The sequence below is a fragment of the Nothobranchius furzeri genome, chromosome 6 (genome assembly GCF_043380555.1).
Source record: "Nothobranchius furzeri strain GRZ-AD chromosome 6, NfurGRZ-RIMD1, whole genome shotgun sequence".
Lineage (NCBI taxonomy): Eukaryota > Metazoa > Chordata > Actinopteri > Cyprinodontiformes > Nothobranchiidae > Nothobranchius > Nothobranchius furzeri.
The window spans coordinates 25,077,343-25,103,020 of record NC_091746.1 but is presented as its reverse complement, the minus strand read 5'-3'; the positions used below and the strand labels follow the sequence as shown (position 1 = coordinate 25,103,020).

The 25,678-nt window shown below is 43.2% G+C and overlaps 1 protein-coding gene across 2 annotated transcripts; it reads left to right on the top strand.

Annotated features, from left to right (window-relative positions):
- The first annotated feature begins 423 nt into the window (after nt 1-423).
- rgl3a (ral guanine nucleotide dissociation stimulator-like 3a) lies at nt 424-24,629 on the top strand. Of its 2 annotated transcripts, XM_054743958.2 has the most exons (19): nt 424-494; nt 858-914; nt 1,338-1,593; nt 5,738-6,027; nt 10,421-10,465; nt 10,542-10,711; nt 10,936-11,087; nt 11,168-11,479; nt 11,547-11,650; nt 11,725-11,809; nt 12,718-12,792; nt 13,099-13,185; nt 14,096-14,128; nt 14,224-14,345; nt 14,422-14,517; nt 17,266-17,377; nt 17,460-17,738; nt 18,546-18,660; nt 23,973-24,629. In XM_054743958.2, exons 3-19 carry the CDS (start codon nt 1,393-1,395, stop codon nt 24,125-24,127), a joined length of 2,433 nt encoding a protein of 810 aa, XP_054599933.1. In that variant the 5' UTR covers nt 424-494; nt 858-914; nt 1,338-1,392; the 3' UTR covers nt 24,128-24,629. The 2 variants fall into 2 exon arrangements, with proteins under 2 accessions (XP_054599933.1, XP_015826636.1); XM_015971150.3 differs by lacking the exons at nt 424-494; nt 858-914; nt 1,338-1,593 and adding an exon at nt 4,431-4,598.
- Nucleotides 24,630-25,678: the final 1,049 nt, after the last annotated feature.

Genomic DNA, 25,678 nt, shown 5'->3' with positions numbered 1-25,678 from the left:
TTTTCCTGGCAATTTCAGGCTCTTGCCCCCATACAGTATTAGCGGAGAAGAAGAATAATGAAAAATCCGTAGAAAAACAATAGGGTTCCAATGCCCTTTGGGCTTGGAACCCTAAAACAATAGGGTTCCAAATAAATGAATAGAAAACTTAAATAAACTTAATATAAAAGTAGAGAAACGCCATTTCATGGTGATTAAATTAATTAACATACAACTGACTGATTACATACTTGACATACAAACAATTATATTAAAATATACAAGAAAAATCCAGCTTTTTGAAATAAAACCAGAAAACCCTTGTAAAGCTTGTCGATCAGCATGACGTCAGATGGCTCGTGCCAGTTTCTGATCAGCCAATCAGAGAGGGGGACCCGTGGTCTTCCTGCTTCCAGTTTGGTTTGTTTCTCCGAACTAACCTGCTAAAACAGACTCAGACATGTTTCAGGTCAAATCCTGCGCTTTCTGAGAAATGCGCTTTTAACCCGCTCCAGGTAAGACGCAACAATTATCACGCTAATTTCTGCACTTTTTGCGCATTTATTCCTCCAAACTGAAACGTCCAAATCACAGCTTCATGTCTGAAAAAGTAAAAAAGAGTGAATGAGGTCAGAGAGTTTGTGTGTTTAGTTTCACAGAGCCGTGCGGTGAACCGGAAGGATCTGATTCTTCATGCAAATGAGCCACAATTTAACATATTATAGCTGAACAAGGAGGAGGCAATTCCCACAAACACACACACACACGCACACTCACACACACTCATGCACATGGCATCATCCACCCACCCACACACACACTCTCACTGAGAGAACAATCAGTGTTCAGAGATAAATGCCAGATTATCTTCCTCCAAGCTTCACTCTGACTCTGGTGGAGGAAAAGGAGCTCTTCGGATTTATCAAGAACTAACAGTTAAGTGGCTGCTTGTTTTTATTTATTTATTTATTTATTTATTTATTAAGCTTGTGTGTATTTTTACTCTTTAATCAGGATTTTTTTTATATGTAACTATGAATTTTATTCATATCAGGATTTTGAGGGCATGTTTATAATCTGGGCTGAATTCTACATTATAGATTTCAGTTTTTATTGACAGTTATTGATGTTTTGTGGTCATCATGTAATATTACTGAGCATGTCCACGCCAGCAAACTTGGGCTGCATTTATGGATTTAATACATTTACACTGTTTAGATCCAAACCCCCGATAGACCTATAGGTGTGATCGCTCATGATCACTTTTTGAGGATTTAATCTCCTTTTTACCTGCAAGCTGCAGAAATAAGATGATTTAAACAAATCTGAATGTTATCATCTTCTCCCTCCTGGTAAAGATGAGGCAGCAGGAGTCGTGTGTGAGCTCGTAGCGTGATCGACACGGAGCAGGAGATGAGGACTGTTCTTCCTCTGTGTGGAGGCAGTGGTGATGATGAAGAGGAGGAACCCCGTAGCCGCCATCGCAGCAGGGTGGGCTGGATGAAGAGGCTCCTCTGGATCAGGTCCAGTCAATGCGGGAGCGTCCACACCGACACGGAGCCTGGCGTGTGGCTCAGAAGCTTCCAGTCTTTGGACACTGATGGACGAAAAGAGGTGAGCTGGAGGTCAGGCTTCTGCCAGATGTCAACCTTTTTGTTCATTTGGTGTCATTTTTTATGTTTATGTTTATTTATTTAGCAGACGCTTTTATCCAAAGCGACTTACAATTTATACGTTCTGCCTGGGAAATGTCACGAGAAGTGAAAGTTTCAACACACTTTGAATATCTTCTCATTCTGGAGACATTGCTGGCAACAGTAAAGGGTCACCTGCATCAGTACTGTTCATTAGCTGCCAATATTCAACATTATTGGATTAATCAGTGATTGAACAATCTAGAACTCCAAATTCTTTTCCACTTGTCTGTGAATGCATCATCACCAAGCAGCCACAAAGGAAATCCAACATTATTCCCTGTCTGTGAACTCACCATCGCTAATTTTTACTAGCAAAAGCAGCTCTTCTTTCTGGAGGTTCTTATTTACATAATCGTAGTTTTTTTTGACGATCTTTTTTTTTTTTTACAAATTTGTATAACTTTTATAAATATTTTGTAAATTCTAATGATTTAAGATGAATTGAAATCAGCCTAACGCCTCATTCACACTGAGTGCAGAACGGCTGAATGTCTCCCACGAGAACACTAAATGGTTAAAAATGTACATAATGTGTTTACAGACATACTTGTAAAAAATGTATGTGAACTGATATTTATGTCATTAATAATAATTAAAAAAAACCGATCAGGAAAATAAGCAACACAGGTTTTATTTTGAAATGAACCGGACTCACCTCCCTGAAACACATCTCACTTCCTGTCTGGCTCACATAAATACTTTTTAACTTGATGAAAATCCACATGCGGCGTCCGGGTCAAATACAGGTGAAACTGGAAAATAAAATGGGTTTAAAAGTCTGTTTATTTCCTTAAGTCAACGTAAACGGGTCTTTGCGGAAGGCGTATGGAGTCCTGACCGCATCTGTTACGTATTCGGTGTGAACGCCGGGATCGGCAGCTCGGAGCTGTAGTGGAATCGGTATCTGTTATCAGCTGTCTAACCCAGAATCAGTGCATCTTTAACTGTTTAGGCATCTGCGAGTTACAGAATCAGGGTTGAGTCGGGTGTTTTGGGAATTACAACGCGCATCTGGGCTCAGAATGAACACCGTGCAGAAGATTCTCCAGGAAGTGTTTTCTAAAAGGAATCTCAAGAGGAAATTCTAACACGGTGTGACGTCATTGTGCAGTCATGCCTCTGTTTGTTTGCCTGCCAGCTCGTCATCCATTCATGCGACTAATTCCAACTAATTGAGGTTTCTCGTGCTGCTCTTCCTTTTGTTTGGGCTTTCTCGAAATGCTGTAGAAACCTCAAACGACGCAATCTTGTTAGACAAACAAAACGTTCATTCTTTCCTTTAGACCTGGTGAGCTGAATGAAAACATTTGTTCCGCTTACGCCAGCGTTTTGCTTTACCGTTTACTGCATGGGGTGATATTTTTTTTACAGAAAGTTGTAGATTTGAACCTTACTTCCTCTTGTTGTCCTTCTTTGGCACCTTGAACGAGTCGTTTTGTTTTAAATCAGAACATTTCATCCTAGACCTCCTGAGGCTAAGAGGCAGGAACACGTGAAGTCATTAGGGGAAACATCCTGATCTTAGAGCATTGCTCAGTTCTCCAGGGAATTGTGTTTGAACATAATATTCCTGCTGTTGTAAAAACTAATGATGAAACATATCCACTAAAGCAGTAGCTTCTTTACACGTCTACTCATAATTTACTGTTGCACAGGGACATAAATGTGTCAGAGAAAGCCGTTATAGTTTTACTCCCATGAAGGCGCATTGACAATAAGACTTCCTGTTTTTAATGGGAGGATAAATAAGTTATAATATATAACATGCTGTTATCAGTGGAAAAAACGTCTCTAATCAGCAGCTTTAAGAAGCAAAGAAACACTGAGTAGTGTAGAGGAAATATTTTCTGTTTGGGCAGGTTTTTATAGGAATGGCACTAAATTTGGACGTAAAGAGTAAAGCTTTACAAACATTATCAAACACGTTTCTCCTCCTCCGATATTATTGTGGAGAACCTCGCACACCAGTGGTGTTCTGCTGCTGAATCTGTGTAAAGAGTGGAGGACCCAGGGAAGCGTGGCGGTTAGGTGAGACCGACGACCGGATGGTCCGATAGTGGCTTTCGGTACGAGCCGTGTTATTGATGGAGGTTTTTAGATAAATGCAATAAGAGACTTAAATAGATTTAAAATTTCCCCACAAATTTGTTTAAATGGAAAAACACAAATGGCTTGTTTTACTTTTAATAAAATCACATTTTTAATATTCATTTAGTTCAAAAGTAAATAACGTGTCTGCAATAATTATTCTGACCTGAAATATAATTAGTTTATATGTCAGGAATATCTTGATTTTGTTTTAATTCTCTTGTATTTCTGATATAAATATTTCTTCTAGTAGGTTTTACAGAACAGAGTATGCTGACATAAATAAAGCTAGTTTAATAAGTAAGTCGATACATTAGGTAAATATTAAATAAATCAGCAAAAGAAGCAGTAGTAATACTTTGTTTATTTCCTAGTTCTACTGGGTTTATACTACTGTTACTCTGGAGTTCATATATTTTATATTGTACTGTTGGTATTTATATATGTGTACTAAAGCTGCTGGTGGTGTTTTTAAACCATAAACAAGTACAAGCAGTGTTGTAAATAAAAACAGCTCGACATTTAAAACCTCCTACAATCACTTCCGCTCTCTATTTTTCCTCGAACCTCATTGGCCAGCCGCCTTCTTAGCCCCGCCCACGCGCTCTTCTCTGCCTGCGTCCGCTCCAGTCCTGACTCAGTCACAGCCCGCCGCGATGAGAAAGTGAAGTTTTTACCGCCGCAGCTCTAACATGGAAGCTTCAGGCTTGTTTTTACTGAACTCTCAGAGGTAACAGCGAGTTTTTAAATTAGCCAAGTCACGACAGGAGTCAAGCTAACCGGATTTATTCACACCGAGCCGGTAGAAAGATGGGCAAATGGCAGTTATCCATGGTAAGTTAAAAGATCCGCAGTAAACATCTCCGTTCACCGGGATCTGACCCTTCCGCTCTCTGGTGTCTCCCTCGTCCGTCAACTGTTTATTTCGGGTAGTCACACATGTTCTCTAACACGTCCCCACATGCAGACAGCAGCTCACGCGTGTAAATTATGGGATTATTGGCTCATTTATGTTGCTGCAAGTCTCAGATTTAGCACTAACTATCACACCGGGTGCAGAATTATCCCTATGAGCTTTTTTCTAAGTGCAAAAAAAATCAATCATATTGTTCGAAAAGGTGTTGTTTTGGGGTGGGACATGCATGTAAAATAGTTGCTGCTCCCTTTGTAACGCTGAGCTGTCATTAAAGCTGCACAGGTGTGTTTCTATGAAGGTTCCAGTAACATTCAGAGCAGTTGACGTGTTTTATTCGTATTTAAAGACAAAATCCTACGTATGAACTGGTAATCTAGTGGTCATTTACAGTTAATCTTGAATAATTAACAATATAAAAATGCAGTTTTTGATGAATATTTAGTATTTAAGATATGTGATGTTAATAATGAATCTATAACAACCATTAGAAGATGTAAAATTGTTTTATTGTTTCTGAGCGTTTTCTCCGCTGCAAGTTTGAGAAGCAGGATTACGTTTATTACCAGGGTGTTTAGTTTGAGCTTCCGTGGTTTGGTGCGTCTGCTGAGCCCTGAAACAGGTTTTAGTCATCAATAAAAACACAATCCCTAAAAAGCAGCAGCAAGAAGATCAATGTTCAACACAACAAATCATTTCTGCCAACAGGTGGAAACGGAAGAGTGGAGGACAAACTTCCCTTTCCTTTAATGAAGTTCAGTTATGTCTTTAAATATAAAGACATAAATCTTTGTTGGACTGACTCACGGTTCATTTATTTTCCTTCGTCTCTGAGAGCATAAACAATCGTGTCAGCGAATGCTTCATAACGCAGTCATCGTTTCATCCTGTCACCAGGAGTCTATTTATAACGAGTCAGAGTATGTCAGGTATGCAAGCTCGGTTTCACCTTTTGGTGTGCTTTTATTTTGAAAGCATTGAGGCGTTTTAGCAGCAATGGTGCTGAAGCGTGAGAAAACTGTTGGGTTTCTGCAGCGTCACAAATCTTCTCTTCCTGCAGGATCCTGTGCAAGAGTGGGGCGAGGAGGAGGAGGACAGCGCCGTGTTCGGCATCACCCTGCACCGGGAACCCGTCCTGCAGAATCCAGACTCAGCCGACCCCTCGCCGGCCTACAGCTGCGTCCAGTACCACACCGTGAAGGTGCGCAGGCTGAAAGCCGGTACCCTGGAACGCCTGGTTGTCCACCTGCTGGACCCGGAGCGCCGGGAGTCCGACTTCATCCACGTGTTCCTCTCCACCTACAAGGCCTTCACCGCCAGCAGCACCCTCATCGAGCTGCTGTTCAAGAGGTGAGGCGACCTGGACTTTAGCTGAACTCAGACGTGTTTTAGCAGAAATCAGGGCTTCTGCTGACGGGCCCGCATGACATCGTCGTCCCGGTTTAACACGAAACCTTTAGATATTTTGTGCAACTTTCTGTTTCGGTTGGGAATGTACTCCGTCGGTTGCAGCAGATCTTATTTGATGATTTTTGGTCGTTAACCAGTTAAAGTTCGATTTAAACTCTTACGTACTCTGAAGTATTTACCTCCTAAGTGTTTCTGACTTGTTATGCCGACACGTCAGGCGGATACAGATGGGGTTTGTGCGTCAGCTGCTTTTATGACCTGCCAGATGCACACATCAGCTTTTATCTGAGCTGGCGTTTTAATGCCACCAGCTGTTGCCTGAACAAACCTGTGCTGACGCCTGGCAGGTTTCTATGACAAGTTTTGTTGTCACGAACTAGACAAAGCAGCCTGGAGCTTTGTTTCTTTGTGAGGATCTCGTTCCCACACCCTCCACGCCCAGCAGCCGAGCTTTAACGCGCACCTGATTTAGTTCGGCTCAGGAATTCCCCGCGGGGAGCAAATCATTCTGGTTTTGATGGCATGAAGAGGGTGAAAATTCGTACACGTAAATACAATTAATTGGAACTCGTGCGACTCGTAGTTGTGAATCGGTAAACTGATTTAGTGTTTGTCAAACCGTTGTCCTCGTGTGTGTGAAGGGCTGGTGGCAGCAGGTTCCCCTCGCTCCAGGTTGGGTCATGGCGGCTTTGCTCTGCAGGATTTTGGACAGGATTTTGCATTTTATTACTCTCATTAACTTATATAACCATTGTTCTGCAGCCGTGCTGTGTTTTGTCGCTGAGTTGGACCCTAACTTATCAGGATCCCGTGGTAGAGCTGCATCGGTTTGGCGCCAGGCTTCACTTTTACTGCATGTGCGTTTTATCGTGTAACCAGTGGTGGTTTTACCATTAGGCATAGGTCGGCGGCCGCCTGGGGCCCCCTAGTGGTGGGGGCCCCCTAGCCCTGACCGCCATTACCCCTCTGTTAATGCCACAATATTCATATTACCAACCTGTGGCCGCAGACAGGATTGGACATGCGCACTTCTCATTACCATAATTCCTGAACCATTCAAAATATCATTAAAATTCCAAAAGTGCTGAAAAGATTAAAAATGGGGCTATTCGAGCATATACAATACATTACGGTAGCCGCCGGGATTCCCTGTCTTGAGCGCAACGAATCACAACACAAATTCAGAGACGTGCTGAGTTTGTCATCCAAAATGCTCCGTTTTATAACTTTTGAATGGCTGATCAGATTCAAAAAATTCCAACGGTTCCTAAAAGTACATAAAAGCAGCTTTCCAATGGTCTATAGCATGAAGCAATCAGAGTTATGGAAATCCTGCTGTACAGCCTGATTGAAACGGAGCGCAGTGCCGTGGTGAAAGCAGATAACGGAACGGGGAAGCTAATTAGCATAAAACGCCGGCATGAAATTATGGAAATGCCTCAAAGAAAATCAACACGATCTATTAGGTGTCCCAGAAGGCTTATATCTGAAGACAGTGACCACGAAGGACAGATCTCCAGTGAACCAGGGTATGAACGTTTGTTCAGTCTTTGTTTTATTGTTTTATTTGAACAACCCTCAACTATTTGCTAATTGTAAGATTCAGCTTCATTCCAGCATTATTTATCTTTTTACAATAAATAATTATTTTTGCTAAAACAAAAGTTTTTGGTATAGCAGTGCACGGTGTGCCAGAGAAGCACCCCATGGCGGTGTGAGGTGTGCAGGACTCTGCCTGCAGCTGGAGAGAAACTGCTTCAAGGACCACCACATCAAATAAAAACGTCTGAAAGTTTACAAAAATAAATGGTCTTAAAACTGCTAAAAAAAGATACCAAGGTTCACACTTTTTTAAGAATAGATGCATTACAAAGTTTAAATTGTTTGCCCAGAAATTTTGAAGTTCCTGTTCAGTAATAAATGTAAACAATTCAAATCCGTTTTTTGCTTTTTTCACTTTTAAGCAGATTTTTTAAAAGGCTTTAATAGAAATAAATTCTAAATACAAACCATTCACTGAAAGCTGAGGTTGTTCTGAAAAAAGGAGAAGAGTTACACACACTTTGTGCTTTTTATTACAATTTTACAGCCATAAGATTAAAAATACCAGACGGCTCTGTTATAATTATGGTCATAAGAGGGTTACTAAGACGGCGATGCACAAACTGGAAGTGGTTGGAAGTCATTCCACTCCAGTCCAGTTGGTGGCGGTAATGCACCAAATTGTTGTTTGCCAAGTGCCATAAGACCACAAATAAGAAGAAGAGAGGCAGGGGCGTTCGTAACAAACTCAAAGCGATAATGAAAACATGAAGCATGACATGGAGTTATCCTAGTGCAGTGGTTCCCAAACTTATTTAGCCGCGCACCCCCTTCTATGTCCCGACCATGTCGACGCCCCCCCCCCCCAGCCCCCACATCGGGGCATGGCTCTCTCTCTCTCTCTCTCTCTCTCTATATATATATATATATATATATCTCAGATGTCAAGCTAAACAGACAGGGTTAAAAAAATTCCCCATCACTTTCATTTTTTAAATAGTAATTAATAAACATTCGATACCATTACAATTTCCTTTGATTTCATTTTGAATAAATATTTAGAGTGCCCAGGTAGCACATAAACAATGCAATTTAACGGTTTTCTTAAAGCAGGAACGTTTAACCTGTGCGGCCAGAGCGCTCTCCTTCCTTCTGCTCTGCGTAAACCTGAGCTGATCACCTACTTGTGCGTAATCAAATGTCAATAGGGGACAAGATATAGCCATGATGTTCACTTTTACCTCAGACCGACTTATTGCTGTTTTATGGTGTGGCTGAATCTGCGATCCGCTGTCATGCGGACTGGAATAACAAATGCTGCAGTGGACTTGTGGTCAGGTTCATGAGGAGTCACTGGCTGGAGCGGACCCGACTCATCCCAGAAGCTAATATCTTAATTTGACCTTGAATGAAAAATAACCTCTTAAAAGTTTTTATCACGGTGGAGGCAGCGTTCATTTCTGCCTTCAGTCTGACAGCGCGCCGGAGTTAAAGCAGCGTGTGCGCTTATTGAATCTGTGTGTGTGTGTGTGCGCGCGCACGTGCGCGCGGCACAGCCGCTCAAGTCACCGCGTCTCGCGCTATTTAAACCAATGTTGTAAAATTCCTTCTGCCCAGCCCAGATGTGCTCACTTGTGCACCCGTGAGCCGTGGTTCAGCCGGAACACGTCTGACCTCTGACAGACGCACTCTGAACTTCAGATCTTCAGGGCGCTGTTAATAGCCTGAATGGGAATCATTTCTTGTTATTTAGTTACATCCACAATGTTCTGTGTGTGAGGTTTACAACGTCAGAACACCTGCATGAGACAGGTGTTAATTACAATCTGCCAGAATGACTCACCACCTTCAGATTTCTCCAACACCGTTAAAAATGATCAAATACGGAACATATCGGAGTGCGCAGGCCAGAGTGCTGAAGCTCGGCGCATTGTTATTATGAAGCTAGGGCACATGTGGAGGACACGCGCGCACGCACGCAAAAATGTACTTGTTTTCAATTACATTTATTGTGCCCACTTACTTTTTCTTTGGCCCACCCACAAATGAGTTTCTACGCTAATGGTGACATATGACAGACTTCTCTGAGCTCCGCAGCCATTACACTTTTCACCTCGCGCACCCCCTAGCAGCAGCTCGCGCACCCCCAGGGGTGCGTGCACCACACTTTGGGAATCCCTGTCCTAGTGGCTCCAGTAAGAGAAAGAAGCAGCTTGCTTCATAAAAGCTTTAATTTTCACTTCTGAAAGTGACGTCGTTTTTCGATGTAAACGTCAAAAGGAAGCAGAAAGGAAAGACAATGGAAAATGTTTAAAGGGAGGAAAACCTAGACCAAAATGGAAAAAAGAATAAAACAAACAAAGGCAAAAGCACAGGAGCACTGACAGGAAGAAGAAAGCAGAGCAAATATTGAAAGCGCTCAAAGGGAGGGAAATACAGGGAAAAAGAGGAGGACTAATAAAAAGGGGAAATAACTCGTGTCAGAAGAGGGGAGAGTTTCGCAAATCCAGTCAAAGGTAAGATTTTCGAAAATTGAGTGTAAGGGGCCCCATGTCTGTGTTCGCCTTGGGCCCCCAAATTGCTAAATCCGCCCCTGCGTGTAATTATTCGCCCCAGAGGAAGGCGTCTGTGTGTTTACGCTCCTCACCAAGGCCGGCGCGTTGCAGGACATTTCCACAGGATGCTCGGTCAGGGCGCTGTTCGCAGGTTTCTTTCTGCCGTCCCGTTGTTCCCCTCTGCTCTGATTTACTGTTCGGCTGTCATGTGACGGCGTTTCCTTTTTCCTCCGCAGAGACGACTCCCTCACCGACCCGGACAACTCCGTCAGCCTTCACAGGTGAGTCCGCGTCCAGCTTGGTGGAGCGAAACGGGAACTTCTGTCATCAGTTAATTTCCTCTGCTGTGCCCCTCAGTCCCTTAGTCTCGCTGGTGCAGCTGTGGCTGGAGGAGTACAGCGAGGACTTCCGAGAGCCCCCTCAGTACCCCACCCTTGGGCTCTTGTGCGCCTACATGCGTCGTCGCATCCGTTTCAGAAGAGTGCTTCATATTGCTGAAACGTTGCTCAAAAGACTTCAGGAACAAGGTGCGTGAATAAAACATCAGCTGATCTCCATCCGGTTGTGTTTGAGGCTTTATGCACCGTCCACATGCCCAGATGACCCGATCTGCACGTTGATTGGATTTAGACTGTTGGGATTATCAGATGTGATCAGGATTTCTGAACTGAAACGAGTTTCTTTAGTTGCAGAAAAGCTGGTATGGGTTCCCGACGCCTGTTCTCATGTCACTTATGTCCTGATTCGACAGGTTCCCGCCTGTCTGCATCAGAACATCACAGCGAATCGTTGGCGAACAGCGATCCGGTGGACGGAGGAGGAATCTGCACGAAGCCGGACAAATCCAACTTCGTGGACTTCTCTGCTAAGGAAGTGGCCGAGCAGCTGACCCGACTGGACGCTGTAGGTTGAGATTTTCGGTTCTCTGAAACATATTTGTGATTTCACTTCCTCTAACTGTGTTTTTTCTTCCCCTCCTTCAGGAGCTGTTTGTCAAAGTGGTGCCCTTCGACTGCCTGGGCTGCATCTGGTCCCAGCGGGACAAGAAGGAAAACCGGAATCTGGCACCGACCGTCCGAGCCACCATCTCCCAGTTTAACGCCGTCACCAACCGTGTCATCACCTCTCTCCTCTGCCCACTGTCACCCAGCCCCTCCACTTCCTCCCCCATCTCGTCACCCTGCTCCGCTCCCACCTTCCTGTACCCCTCGTCGGCCCCGAGCTCGCCCCGCTGCTCGCACGCCAGCCCTGTCCACCGAGCACGCATCATCGAGAGGTGGATCGCCATCGCACAGGTCCGGATTTCAAAGCACTCCGTGAATCTCCTCAAAATCAGACGTTAACAGCTGTTGGTCTCCACAGGAGTGCAGGCAGCTGAAGAACTTCTCCTCCTTAAGAGCCATCCTTTCAGCCCTGCAGTCCAACGCCGTGTACCGCCTTAAGAAGACCTGGGCGGCTGTGAGCAGGTGAGACCACGTTATTTGAGTTATGTGATCTGATTTTATAGTGAATAAAAGTGTTCTGATGTTTCCCGTTTCAGAGAGAGCACCAACACCTTTGACCAGCTGTGTGAGACTTTTCCTGACGAGAACTGTGTGCTGACCAGCAGAGGGGTCCTAGTGGAGGTGAGCACACCTGCTTCCTACCAGGAAGTAGACACAAGGCCGCAGGAATGCCCCGTTATTCACTTTATGTGAAACCAAAGAAGGAGAAACGCTAACGTAGGTTTTGGGAAAGCGGTGCTAAATGTGCCGGAGCTTTTCTTTGTCATTGCTGTAAAAAAAGCACAAACACCAACCAGTGTTTGTTTCTTGAAACGTGACTCCTGCTCTATTATTCTTACGGGGACACCTGCTTCTCACGCGAGTCTCTGCTTTTGTCCTGCTAACAGCTGTTCTCCAAATGTCCGACACCCAGCAGCAAGTTAATCCTAAAGAAACTTCCAGCTGAACCTGCTTTGGGAATAGGAGCCTGGACCGGTTGGATGGGAGGGCAAAGGTGTCAGGAACAAGTGTGACGGGTCTCCTGGTTGGATTCGGTTAAACCAAACTGACTTCAGGGGTTGAAGATGTTATCCCGAGTGCAAAAGGAATGTAAAGATATGCCTCCCAATTCATGCGCCACAGAAAAAGCTGCCATTCTCCTGAGATAAACGCACGTTTTTGTGACTTTCTACTCCAGAAACAAGTTTTTTTATTGTATATTGTAACAAAACTGAGCTAGTCCTGGCCGGATTCGCTTCCACTGTGTGTTTCTGTTCCGAGTCTGGTGAAAACACCCGATATGAGCGTTTGTTCAGTGAAAGTGTTTATCAGCAGTTCCAATTTCTGCCAAAGACAGAAGTTGATTGTTGGCTCTGGCAGGAATTCTTCAGCGCCGGTCACGTTGCTTTTGTCTACACGTGGTGACGGAGCTGAACCCTGCAGGAAACAGTGATATAACTCCTCTGCTTGCCGTCATCCCACTTTAACGCCCTGAATTAGATTGGTTGTGTTCCATCGTCGCTAACGTGATGTCCTCCTCCTCTCTGCAGGATGGGAGTCACCCCGAGGGCAGCGCCGCACAGAGTTATAAATCAGCCAGAGTCTGCTCAGAGTCCAGACACATGGTGAGAGGAAACTTCTGCATGGAAATCACCTTTCACTTCCTTCACTTGACCACTAAAATAAAAGGCCCGTGTCAGCGGGTAGAAAAGGGAGGCGTGTTGCAGCGTTTCCCTGGATTAAAGCAGAACGGATGATGTGTGAAATAATCTATAAACTTTGCACAAATGAGGAACTTTTCTGTTGATTTCTGCAGATGCTAAGAAACAACCACAAAACAATTTCAGTTTTATTGCAACCACTTGATGTTAATAGGAGTTTCCCCATAAAAACGTGAACGTTAGAAATACAGTTTTTCCTTTCCTCCCCAGAGCTTCAGCAGCGGCATCGTGCCGTACCTGGGCACTTACTTGACCGTCCTCACCATGCTGGACACTGCGCTGACCGACTCTGTGGAGGTCAGTTCTTTATTTCATCCTCTTTATTCAGGGTATCCGCAGGTCCTTGAAAAGTCTTAAATTTGCTTTTCCAAATTTAAGGCCTTAAAAATCCTTAAAAATGACAAATAATCCTTAAAGAGCAAGTCACCCCCTGCCAGATTCTTACTCAACTCCCACTTCCTGTTTGAAAAATGCAACAAATGCTGTTGCCTAGCAGACCGAGAGGGTGGAGCCGCTAACAAATACACACACTCACAACATTGTGACATCATAATCTACCATCCAACATCATACCTCTTAGCCAATAGCGATGGCAGATTTAAATTCAAATGCAGTGCAGAGTTTTTGCCTGACGACGGTGCATCGCTGACTGAATTTTAACTGAGATGCACTAAAGTGCTGAATTATTGACTACATTTGTCTACAGCATAATCAGACACTCATTTATATAGTTTATCAGCAAAAAAATTGTTGATTTGGAGTGACTTGCTCTTTAGATACAGTTTCCAAAGGTCTTAAATGACCAAAGACCCAATAAACTAGATTATTTTATTTCTATGACATTTTCTTGAATTTCTAGTTAGCGTTCTGCATTTTTTTTGTGTGATGTTGGCGTAAGCGGAACTGTACACATTCAGCTGGTTGTGAAAGGGGGCTATTTTTAGATGAGCACATTAGCTGGTTAAGCTAGCGGGAGCTTGCGCCATGGGGAAGTGCAAGTTTAATGGTAACTGGATGGCTAATCCCACGTTTTATTGCTTAAATTAAATTTAAAAAATAGCTTAAATTTGGTCAAAGTGGCCTTAAAAAAGGTCTTAAAAAGTCTTAAATTTGACTCCCTTAAACCTGCAGATACCCTGTTTATGGTTTTCAGCAGATTTTTAACTTCATTTAACGAACATTATCTCCTTTTGTTGGTTTTTTCCAGGGCGGTCTGATCAACTTTGAGAAGCGCAGACGGGTAAGTGCTGCCATCTGGTGGTTCTTTATCAGTACCGCCATTTTAAGACCTTTTTTCACGAGTTAACCTATTTTATTAATCCTCTTTTATTACAGGAGTGTGAGATTCTCTCCCAGATACAACAGCTTCAGACGTTTTGTTCCCGTTACGACCTTCCGGTTAACGCTTCCATCACTGCCTGGCTGCAGGCCCACACCCAGCTCACCGACCAGGAGAGGTAAACACCGTCTAATCCATTAAAAAGATCACTTTGAGGCCGAAATTAACTTTTCCATGTTTCTCCTCTCGTGAAGCTATGAGCTTTCTCGTGACCTGGAGCCTCCAGTTGATCCGTGTCCCAACTCTCCCAACTTATGGAGCAGCGGACTCCTCACCAAAAAGCTCGCCACGTAAGAAAACCCGTTTCAGAACCGATTTACTGGGATTTACACGCGTTTTTTGCCTTTTTTAAAACTTTTGCAGGGGGTAGGAATTTTACTCATTAATCACGATTAATTAATTAGAAAAAATAATGTGTAAAAAATGACTGTTTGAGCCCGAGCACTCTCCAGCTGGGACCTGAAAAGGTTTATCATCAGAAATTTCTGCCCTATGTACCAGTAAATATCATCAAACTGCACCTCAAAGAAACCGCAGAGCTACAAGACCACCTCAGCCTTTTTACGTGCTCCAAACTAAACTAGAACAACAATTAAATGAATCGTGACTAATCGCTCTTCATGAAGAAAAGAGAAGAAAAATAGTTGTTAGAAAGCAGGCCAGCTCCAAACCCTTAGGGGGTCCTGGGGGGTGCGTGGGAGTTTGTCCAACCATCCTACATGTGTTTTGTGGATTTGGAGAAGGCGTTTGACCGTCCCCCGGGAGGTCCTGTGGGGGGTACTTGGGGAGTATGGGGTACCAGGCTCTCTGGTACAGGCTGTTAGGTCCCGGTGGCCTGAGGATCAGGTCTCTGATTTTTGCAGATGATGCGGTCCTGTTGGCTTCATCAGAACGAGTTCTTCGGCTCTCACTGGAGCGGTTCGCAGCCGAGCTAGGAAGATAATCGGCTCCTCTAAATCCGAGACCATGGTCTTGAGTCAGAAACGGGTAGAATGTCTTCTCCGGGTCAGGGATGAAGTTCTGCCCCAGTCAGAATCAGAATCAACTTTATTGTCAGTGCCCCAGCGTCCTGAAGCGTACAAATTTGTCTTCGCAGCACAGCCTGACCAAGGTTACACGCACAAAGCAGATACAGGAAGACCACGAGAGCGGCCACTCAAGGCGCTCAAGTGGAGGAGTTTAAGGATCTCGGGACTAGGGTTGTCACGGTGTGAAAATGTAGCCTCACGGTTATTGTGACCAAAATTATCACGGTTTTCGGTATTATCGCGGTATTTTTTTAAACGTGTTACATTTTCAGACAACTACATAAACGCTGTATATCAGGAAAATATTGTCCTCAGTTTGTCTAGATTTAGCCTAAAATGTGTTATTTAGTAATTATGTTGTTTATTTGTTTACATATTTCCCCTTTAGTCTTTAAAATACCAATATTTGCCCATAACTTCTTATTTTTTGTCCGTTTGATGTCATCATTATAAAAATATTAGATCAGATGATACTCAGTACTCAAGTAGCCTTCTAATCAGATACTTTTTTACCCTTACTTGAGTAATAAACCCTCTATCAGGAAAATATTGTCCTCGGTTTGTGTCCTTCCAGTGAGCTTTGCAGATCTGGGAAAATGTCATCAGGCAGTAAACGTTGTTAAATTCATAATTATTCTCGGAGAGAGACCAACTCTTATCTGCCCCTGGGAGCCCCGTAATGCATAGCGTCATTTCAACATGGCGGTGTCCGCGACACGGTTTATATGCAGGTAGCGGCGCTGCGGCTGCTTTATATAGCGACTCGTTGCATTCTCCCTCAACCCAAATCCTCGGATCACTCATTTTAGCTAAAACGCTAACGTTAGCTTGCCTTGCGTTGACTGTAGAGTTGTGGGTGATGGTCACGCAGATGTGTCATGAGATTTGAAGCGTTGCTGCCTTTCACAGACACTTTTCTGCACGTGCTGCAAACAGGATAGCCGTCTTCTATCAACTGTCCCTCGGCATTCTTCAAACATCCAAAAAGATGCCCGTACTTCCCACTTTGTCTTCTTTGAGGGATAATAAATGTCTTGAGCGCTGCAGTCTCCTCCTTTGGCCATTATTTCAGCTTTAGCTTCAAGAAAGTTTTGGTCGTAAACAACAAAGCGCGCATGTGCCGCCGGCAACTTCAGCAGATGATACGGTGGCTGGTAAGGGTCACCGCGCCTACACCGCAGCCACGGTAATCCACTGAGATAATATAGTTTTTTAAAAAACAAGACAGTTATTATTATTGTCAACTTTTTTTACCGGGGTTTACCGCTACACCGGTTACCGTGACAACCCTACTCGGGGTCTAGTTCACGAGTGAGGGAAAACAGGAGCGTGAGATCGATAGGCGGATTGGTGCTGCATCTGCAGTGATGCAGGCGTTGTACCGGTCTGTCGTGGTGAAGAGAGAGCTGAGTCAGAAGGCGAAGCTCTCGATTTACCGGTCGATCTACGTCCCTACCCTCACCTATGGTCATGAGCTTTGGGTAGTGACCGAAAGAACGAGATCGCGGGTACAAGCGGCTGAAATGAATTTTCTCCAAAGGGTGGCTGGGCTCTCCCTTAGAGATAGGGTGAGAAGCTCGGTCATTCGGGAGGGGCTCGGAGTAGACCCGCTGCTCCTCCACATCAAGAGGTGCCAGTTGAGGCGGCTCGGGCATCTGGTCAGGATGCCTCCTGGACACCTCCCTGGTGAGGTTTTCCGGGCACGTCCAACTGGGAGAGGACCTATAGGAAGACGCAGGAACAAAGTGTGGTTAAACCATTTGTGCCTCACTAAAAATCTTTCATTTAAAAAAAATGCTTTGGGGCAAATAGTTTTGAGAGATTAAAATGCGATTAATCATAATTAATTACAATTAGATAATTTTTAATTTAGTCCCACCCTCTTTTTTTGGTATAAATCGAATACGTTCCAGTTAAAAACGGAGCACAGCGTTTCTTCCATCCCATCTGTTTTTGAGCTAATGAATGTAAAAATCTCCTGAATTATGACTGTTTACAAATTTTCCGCAGGTTACAGGCGTCCCACAGTGATCAGATCAGTGTGTCTTCTTCTGGCTCCAGCAGCTCCGACTTTGAGGAGATCCCTGCTCCTCAGGCATTCCCTCTCAGACTCAAGCTGAAGGTACGATTTCCCAGCGGTCTCCAGACTCCTGCTGCTTCATTTCAGCAAGAAGCTCACGGGATCTCCTCTCCTTTCCCTTCAGTCTCTCACCGGCTCTCTTCACAATGTCGCAGAGGACCTCTCCACGTCCCCGTCCTCGTCTCCGAGCCTCTCGAGGTCATCTTGCAGCTCCTCGCATCCCGATCTCAGCTCTTCGTCCCTGGGGCTGAGCCCAGAGTGTTCGTCATCGTCATCGTCATCCCAGTCCTGCTGCTCTCCTCAGGCTGTGCTGCCCGTCTACAACAAACAGGTGGCAGACTCGTGCATCATCAGGGTCAGCGTGGAGTGCGTCAATAACGGAAACGTCTACAAGAGCATACTGGTGCGTTTTCCATCCGGCTGTTCTTCAGATGTTCAGAGACTCTTGTTTGTTTTTAAGAGAGGGTCAGAGCGAAGTAAAAAGTGTTGACAGAAAACTGGATTTAAAGGTGCAATATGTAAGAATATAGAGAGAAAATCCTTAAAGATTCTAACGTTCCAGTTATTTTGAAAGGAAGGTTACACCGAAACATGTTTCATATCCAGCTGCGGGGATTGTCAGTTTTTCTCCTTTCAAAATAAAGGAAGGAGGGACATAACGACTGTTTACCATCAGTGAGGGTAGGGGTGTCGTGTCTCCTGCGAGCTAATGCTGCAGCTCCGACAATTGTAATTAGACGAGGGCAAAAAGCTCCAGAGTTGTTTAACCCTCCCACTGTCCTAATGGGTGACCCTGCGAGTAAAGTTGACCACTGAGCAGGATTGATGGTTTATCCCTTGGGTCCACGTGGCAGGGGTGAGATGGTGCTCACTCCTCACTCCTGCCACGTGGACCTCAAGGGATAAACCATCAACCCTGCTCAGTTGTCAACTTTACTCGTGGGGTCACCCATTAGGACAGTGGGGGTGGGGGGTTGGGGGGGGGGGTATAGTGGTTGCAGTAATCACATTTTACTACAGGATGTCATTTTTTTAAATTTCATCTCTACATAATGCACCTTTAAAACAAACCCTGCTTGGAAATTTTAAGCAGGAACAGAAATGAGTTGTGTTTACTAGGTTAATCCTTAATTTAGTGTAAAAAAAAAGTTTATTAAATAATTTTTGTACCTGTGTTTGGATTTTTTATAAGTGTTTTTTTTCCCTGCAGCTGACCAGCCAGGACCACACACCTCATGTCATTCAGAGAGCTCTGGAAAAACACAACATGGAGGATTTCCGGTGCAGCGACTTCAGCATCTACCAGATGCTCAACCATGGAAAAGGTGAAGACGTTTTCCTCAGAGCTGCTGCTAAATATTCCAGAGTGTGAAATGCATTTATTTACTTATGTTTTAGGAGGATTAGCCTTCTCGTCCTCCATAGAACGTTTCGGTAACACTTTAGTTTAGGGAACACAAATTAACCATAAATTAGCTGCCAATTAATATGCATATTAGTGGACTACTAAGTCTGAATCAGTAATTATTAAGCTATTATTAGATGCTTTTTACCAACGCTGTAATTCTGACATTAACAGGCCATAAATTAAGGGTTTTGTCAAAATAAGCCATTTATAATGGTTTGTCGCTGATTAACGCACATATTTGTTAGCTCAAATCAATATGTGGCTTTTAACGAAGTAATTCAAAGGGAATAGTTATCTTGCATTAATAACCAAAAATATTATGTTCTACTATTATGTAGAGGTGTGAATCTTCACTTGTCTCCCGATTCGATTTGATTACAATTAGGGCTGCAACAAACGATTATTTGGATAATCGATTAATCGGATGGGGTCTCGACACGATTAATCGATTAATCGGATTACATGGGGAAATTTTTAAAAACTGCTAGGGAAACGTTATTTCTCTCCTTCCTTCACTTTATTTAACACAACATTATTAGAAAACAGTTCAATAGCAGAAAAACAACATGCCATCACCTAAATTGTCTTATAAGGTGTATAGACAGAGACCCTAAGCTACATCTATCTGTGACCTAAAATGCTTGGTCCAAGTTAAACAGCTTAAGGGCAATTCTCATCTGTTTTGTTTGATCTCATCTGTTAACATTTATTTTAAATGTAATTAAACATAGGCTGTGAATTAATCAAAATTGATCACTATTTCCAAAACTGACTGAAAAAATACCAAATAAAACAAAAGTAAATGAATGCCATCCTCCTTGCGATGATGCCCTGGGCAACTGCCATAAAGTCACATCAAGAAATGCTGCTGATCATTCCAATGATCCCAAATAGACTCACATTAGGCCACATGAAAGCAACTGAACCCAAAAATATATTAACCAGTATATAACTGCACTCTCACACAACATGCCTGCAGCAACAGTTAGGACTCCTCCCTCCCTTTTAAAAGCGTTTTTGCTTCTGAGGACATTGTGGTTGTAAAACCACATGCTAGTAGTCTGGCCCCGGTGTGATCAACCAGTTTCTGCGGGAATGTGACGGCGGAACCAGGGCCAGATTAACACTTTGTTGTACCCTGGGCAACAATATTCAAGGGCTCCATCATCACGACCCAAGGATCACCATAATGTGGTCACATACAGAATATTTTACTGTGATATGCAGTAAATATACTCAATACTTGAATGCCTGACAACACGTAACCCGCCCAGAGTAACCTTTGACCCACCTCGTGTGGACTGACCAATGAGGAGAGGGTCTTAACTTGAGACCCTCTCTTCATTGGTCAGTCTGCATGAGACTGACTCTCAACTGACGTTCAAAGTCATTGGCAGCGAAGCGTCTCTGTGCAGCGCAAAAGCCCGGGTGGACAGTTTATTTAATGTAGGGTGACCATATTTCCATTTCCAAACAAGAGGACAGGGGATCTGTGCCTATGACGTCACACTATGGCAACGCCACACAAACCATGTTGGGACCCATTTTTTGTAAGAACTAAATTAATATCAGATTCTGCCAATTAAAGGGCTCTAAAACAATTCATATGTAAATATTTTGCATATTTAATGCAAAATCTAATTTTTCTGCTTTAGTGCTGCAACAAGGTTTTATTAATAATAAATTATTATACCTTTTGTTTTACTACAGCATCGGTACGCTTCCTGTGCACAGATGATTAAGGATGCTTGTTTCAGCTGTGAGATTAGACGATAGGATCAATGAAAAAATAAGTTGTCACACACTCCATGGAAACTTTCAGAGAATCCACAAATAGTGGCTTTCAAATGGTTTTGTTACTTTTAGCAAGTTTAGAAAAGAAGCAGATGAGACAGCATGTCTGATAATTTAGTTTTTCATCTGATAATATTAGAACATGTCAGTAATGTCTGAGGGGCTTTTATAAACACTGTATAACTAACACTACTGGAGAGGGCATGAATTACACAGAGGCTTCTGGGGAGCCCAGTTATGGGGGGGGGGGGGCATTTTGCCTTGGCCCCCAAAATGTCTTGAAACGGCCCTGGGTGTGTGACTGAGTTTTGAAGGTGATCTGAATTGTATCAGATGTATAAATATAACATGTGTATAACTTATTGTTTTTTACTGGTAAAAACGTGTCGTGGAGATAAATCTACCTACATTTGACTTTTCAACACTTTGTTTTGTTTTCTTGTTTTTATTTAACTATTTTCCTGTCCTGCCTCTCATCTTCCTGCATCTCCTCATAATTCTCCAGAAAAACTGCTGCCTGGATTCTTACCTTTTCACCTCATCAGTTACTTTTGAGCAGATCAAAGAGATCTCCTGACCGAAAAGCGCAGAGCGCGTTTTCAATGCTGCGTGAGGTGACATCACCACAGCACAGGTGATGAGCTCCACAGTAGCGAGCTTCAGGCACAAATAAGACAGAAAATAGAGAACATGTGCGGACATGAACGATCGTGTGCTAATTATAGTTTTTTGGTTGCGCCACTTTGAGAATGGACCGTGCGCTGGAAGCAGCTGCCTGGAGCGCTGCGCGACAATGCGGAACCGGTTCGCAGCAGCGCAAGTCTGCCGGCTCTCCCTCGCGCTGATCTGCCGGTACCGGCTCTCCCTCGCGCTGATCTGCCGGCTCTCCCTCGCGCTGATCTGACGGTACCGGCTCTCCCTCGCGCTGATCTGACTTGCTCTGGTCTGCGCGCAACGGCGGGCAGGAAGGGGGGGGGGGGGGCGCTTTTGGAAGAGTTGTGCGACACAACGAATCGATGACGCAATTCGTTGCCAACGCTTTTAGTAATCGATTTTCATCGAATTTATCGATTCGTTGTTGCAGCCCTAATTACGATTATTGGGTCAACGATTCAATTCGATCCGATATCCCGATGCATCACGATTATTTCATATTGATTTGTTTTCATTGATAAATAGAAGATGTCAGATAATTGCTTTTTATTTTTTATCAAAAACGTAATTGACACAACCTGCCATCCCTCAAAATCTCTCCATTCACAACAGGTTAGGACAAAACATTTTAAACATTTAAGAAGATTTAACAAAGTAAAACATCTGTTCCCTCGTTCAACACCACGCCTCAGGCTGAGAAAAACACGCTTTGCAAAAACTCACAAAATCTAAAAAAGTACTGAAAACCTACAGGACACATAATGTAATAATAAAATACATAATGGGTTCATATGTGAGTGTTTAATGTCTCTGAGCAGCTCTAGAGTCAAATATTTATGCCACAGTTGAAGGGTTTCAGAAATAACACCACATGAAATGTTTGACTTAGTTTATTTCATTTGAACCCAGTGGTTCATTTCTGAAATGTTGGAGAGTGAATGAAGTTCTGTTTGATGCAGAAAATAATAAAACATAAAACAAATTCTAAACTTCCAATAATATTTAAGATGTGTGTTTTATTCATTCTGATAATAACACCAGCAGAAGGCTGTGGGCTGGATTAGGATTAAATTACCCAGCTGATGGATCAGCTTCACTAACCATCTAACTACAAACCTTTCCACTAACCTGTCCTGTGTGACCCTCACCCTTTCACCCTCATGTCCATGCTGTCTCTGGAGGAGCAGATAGGAGACAGACCTCCTGTAACCTAAAATGAACCAAAGCGTCCTCCCATCAGTTTATCATCATGACACAAAAGAATAAAGTGGAACTTCTCTGTGTCCCTAAATAAAAGATGATCACGCTGCAGCTGCAGTCATTGACCCCGCCCCCTCCCCTAGACCGGACCTCCCAGCATCACAACACTCGGTGTGACTGAGCGCTTCCAGGAGAAATAATAATTAAATTATGAAAATTATAACGCGTGTTTGGAGCATCGGTTTGGAGGAGCGTCCTCCGATCCTCTCTCTTGTGTGAGCAGACAGTCTCTCTCTCTCTCTCAGTTGCTGTGCGAGCGAGCGGAGCGCGCCACATGACAACCCGCTCAATTAACATAATTCACGGCCCAAATCCAACAGAACAGGTCGGGCTGATTCGGTTCCGGTTCGGTCTCAGGTTACAACTCTAGGCTCAGCCCTGCAGTACCACATTAAGGCGGAACCACTTGGTAAATGTGGAGGACGCTCACTCCGACAGATTTGGATGCAGCGCTGGTGCCGCCGTTAAAAAAACAAAACTACATTCCACTATAATCGATTACGGCGTACTCTTCTACGATGCAGAATCGTTTATGTCCGCATCCCGATGCATCGATTATTTGATTATTTTCCCCAGCTCTACTATTATGTAAATAAACACCAAACTCCACATGTTATTAGAGCATAAACAACAATCAATTAACCACACGAACATGTTCCCCATTCTAAAGTTAGACTTTGTTCAGACCTAATTACTAGTAGTTTAGAATTAATTAACCAATATGTTACTCCTGAATTACTTCTTTAAAAGCCACATATTGGTTTGAGCTACTTGGTGTGTGTGTGTGTGTGTGTGTGTGTGTGTGTGTGTGTGTGTGTGTGTGTGTGTTAATCAGCAACAAACCGTTCAGTCACTTAACAAACCATTATGAATGGCTTATTTTGATAAGACTCTTAATTTATGGCCTGTTAATGTTAGAATTATGGCATTAGGAATAAGCTGTTAATAATGACTAGTTCAGACTTAGTAGTCCACTAATATGCATTAATTGGCAGCTAATTAATGGTTAATTTGTGTTCCCTAAACTAAAGTGTTACCAAAGTTTCAATGAAAATAAAGACCAGGATAACAAACAAGTGCGCTTTCTGCTCCGAGTTCCTTCACTGTGAAGACATTCCCTGTTATATATTTTGTTTTTATTTACATTCAATGCCACTTTTTTATAAATAAATATCAAAGTTGGCAGCAGATTGGAGAAACTAATTATTTTCTAGATTGAACCAAATTTGATAGTTTTCCACCAGAAATGACAATCAGACTTGAAGAATCTGGAATTTTTCTCCCTTCCAGGAATTATGTGATTTTTTTAGAGATCTGTAAAAGCGACAGTCTGACCCTGTGAGAGGTGCACGTTCACTAGTGGCTTTGGCCATAAACGTGGAAGTAGGGAGAGGGGCACAAGGTGCACTACATCAGTTCACCACTAGATGGTGCCCTTTGAGAAAACTCCAGATTTCTGCTTTAGTGTTTATTAACAGCTCACTAACACCTGTAATGATTGTATTTCTCTCTCATTTGTAGAGCTTCAGATTCCAGACAAAGCCAACGTGTTCTACGCCATGTGCACGTCTGCCAACTACGACTTTGTGCTACGTCAGCGCTGGAAGAGGCACGGGAAACATTCTGGCTTCCTGTCCAGTCCCGGAGCTCAACACAAGCGCAGACACAACAAATGACCCTAAAATCAACAACAACAAATCTGCTGCTGTGGTCTAAACCAAGCTCAAGCATCGCCTCGCCTGCTGCTGGCTTTCTACTCATCATCATGAGACTGTCGGCGTGCAGCGGAGAAAAGCAGATCTGTCACAGATCCTGTTGAAAACATCCGTGGAGGAGTTCTCATCGGTCACTGAAACGCATCGAAACAGGAACTGCTCTGAGCCGTCTGAATGAGATGTCAGGATCCAAGGAAGATCCGGAATCAGAAGGAGGAGTTTCCTTCATCATGAGGATCCATAATCTGGTGTTTGTGCTCCTTTTTGAGACTCGTCATTGAAAACTGATGAATGTTTTCTCCTCTGTGACGACACAAACTCTTCTATTGACTTCTTCTCAAGAACGAGTTTAAAACGCCGTTGGGACCACTTCACAGGAACGTCTATAAATTCATCATTTTAGTTAAAGATTTCTATATTTAAATAAATCTATATAGTTTTATACATTAAATTATTTAATGCACTTCAGTATTCAGGTGTTTGTTTTTGTGTTTTAGTAATTGTTAATCCTGAGTGAACATGGGGTGGAAAAGCCTTGGCCGTACTAAAACACTGCAGCAGCTTTTTCATTTGTGAAATTAGCTTTTGCAATGAAGGAAATACTCTAGAAGTACAAGCGGTCTGATTAAAACTGCCACATCCTCCCAGCACAGACCCAAATATATTTGGTTCTTCTGAGCTTAACCCAAGTTTGCATCCATTTGAATAAAAGAAAGGAGTTTTTTTTTCTGCTGCTGTGGTTTAAATGAAGGAAAATTGCCTAAATTTTCATTGAAGTGGAAAGTTTACAGTCGGAGAATCGTCCAGCTGAGGCTTCTGCTCACTAATCCAGGAACTATAACATCATATTTCCATTATCGAGTGGATTATGTCCAGAGAATTCTCTGTGAAGGAGATTAATCTGAAGGATGTCCCAGCATCAGAGCTTTTTTAGGATTTAAACTCCTCTCTAAAACTGTCTGGTGGCTTTTTACACATCTAGACTCTTGTTTGCAAATACGTAGGTAAAACCTTTGCACTCTGACGTCTGATCTTGTGTGTTTTTGAAGGATTTTGCATCGTTTGTCCAGTTTTAAAGCTGCTGTCGTTTTCCAGATGAAGGATGGTATTTAAAGGGCTGATGGGTCTGTGGCGTCCCGATATCACACAGTATTATTAGGTTTGAAGTACTAAGAATGTCAGCGTTACTCTACTTTTATTTTGTGTGTGTAATCTAAGCACTTATTGATTGTATATAAGTAGTATTAAATATTCACTAATAAAGCAAATCTATCCTTTTATAGACTTGTTTTCATTTTATTTTACATTTAATCATCACTGACCTAAAGAAAATAAAATCTGTTATGAGTGGTAGGGATGTAACACATGATCGGCCGAAGCAGAAAGTCCGTAGAATCACAGAATTGTTTCCACCCGGACTGTTTTAAAAGTGACTCTCTGAGCCTGGTCCCTTTTTTGGGCCTTTTCCACCGACCAAACTGGCATGGAATGGGAAGGATCGGGTCGCCAATA

Coding starts and splice junctions, on each gene's coding strand:
- rgl3a (XM_054743958.2), top strand. CDS start 1,393: ATGAGGACTGTTCTTCCTCTGTGTGGAGGCAGTGGTGATGATGAAGAG. Junction 11,088..11,167: donor AGCTGACCCGACTGGACGCT/GTAGGTTGAGAT, acceptor CCCCTCCTTCAG/GAGCTGTTTGTCAAAGTGGT. Junction 12,793..13,098: donor GCTCAGAGTCCAGACACATG/GTGAGAGGAAAC, acceptor TTTCCTCCCCAG/AGCTTCAGCAGCGGCATCGT.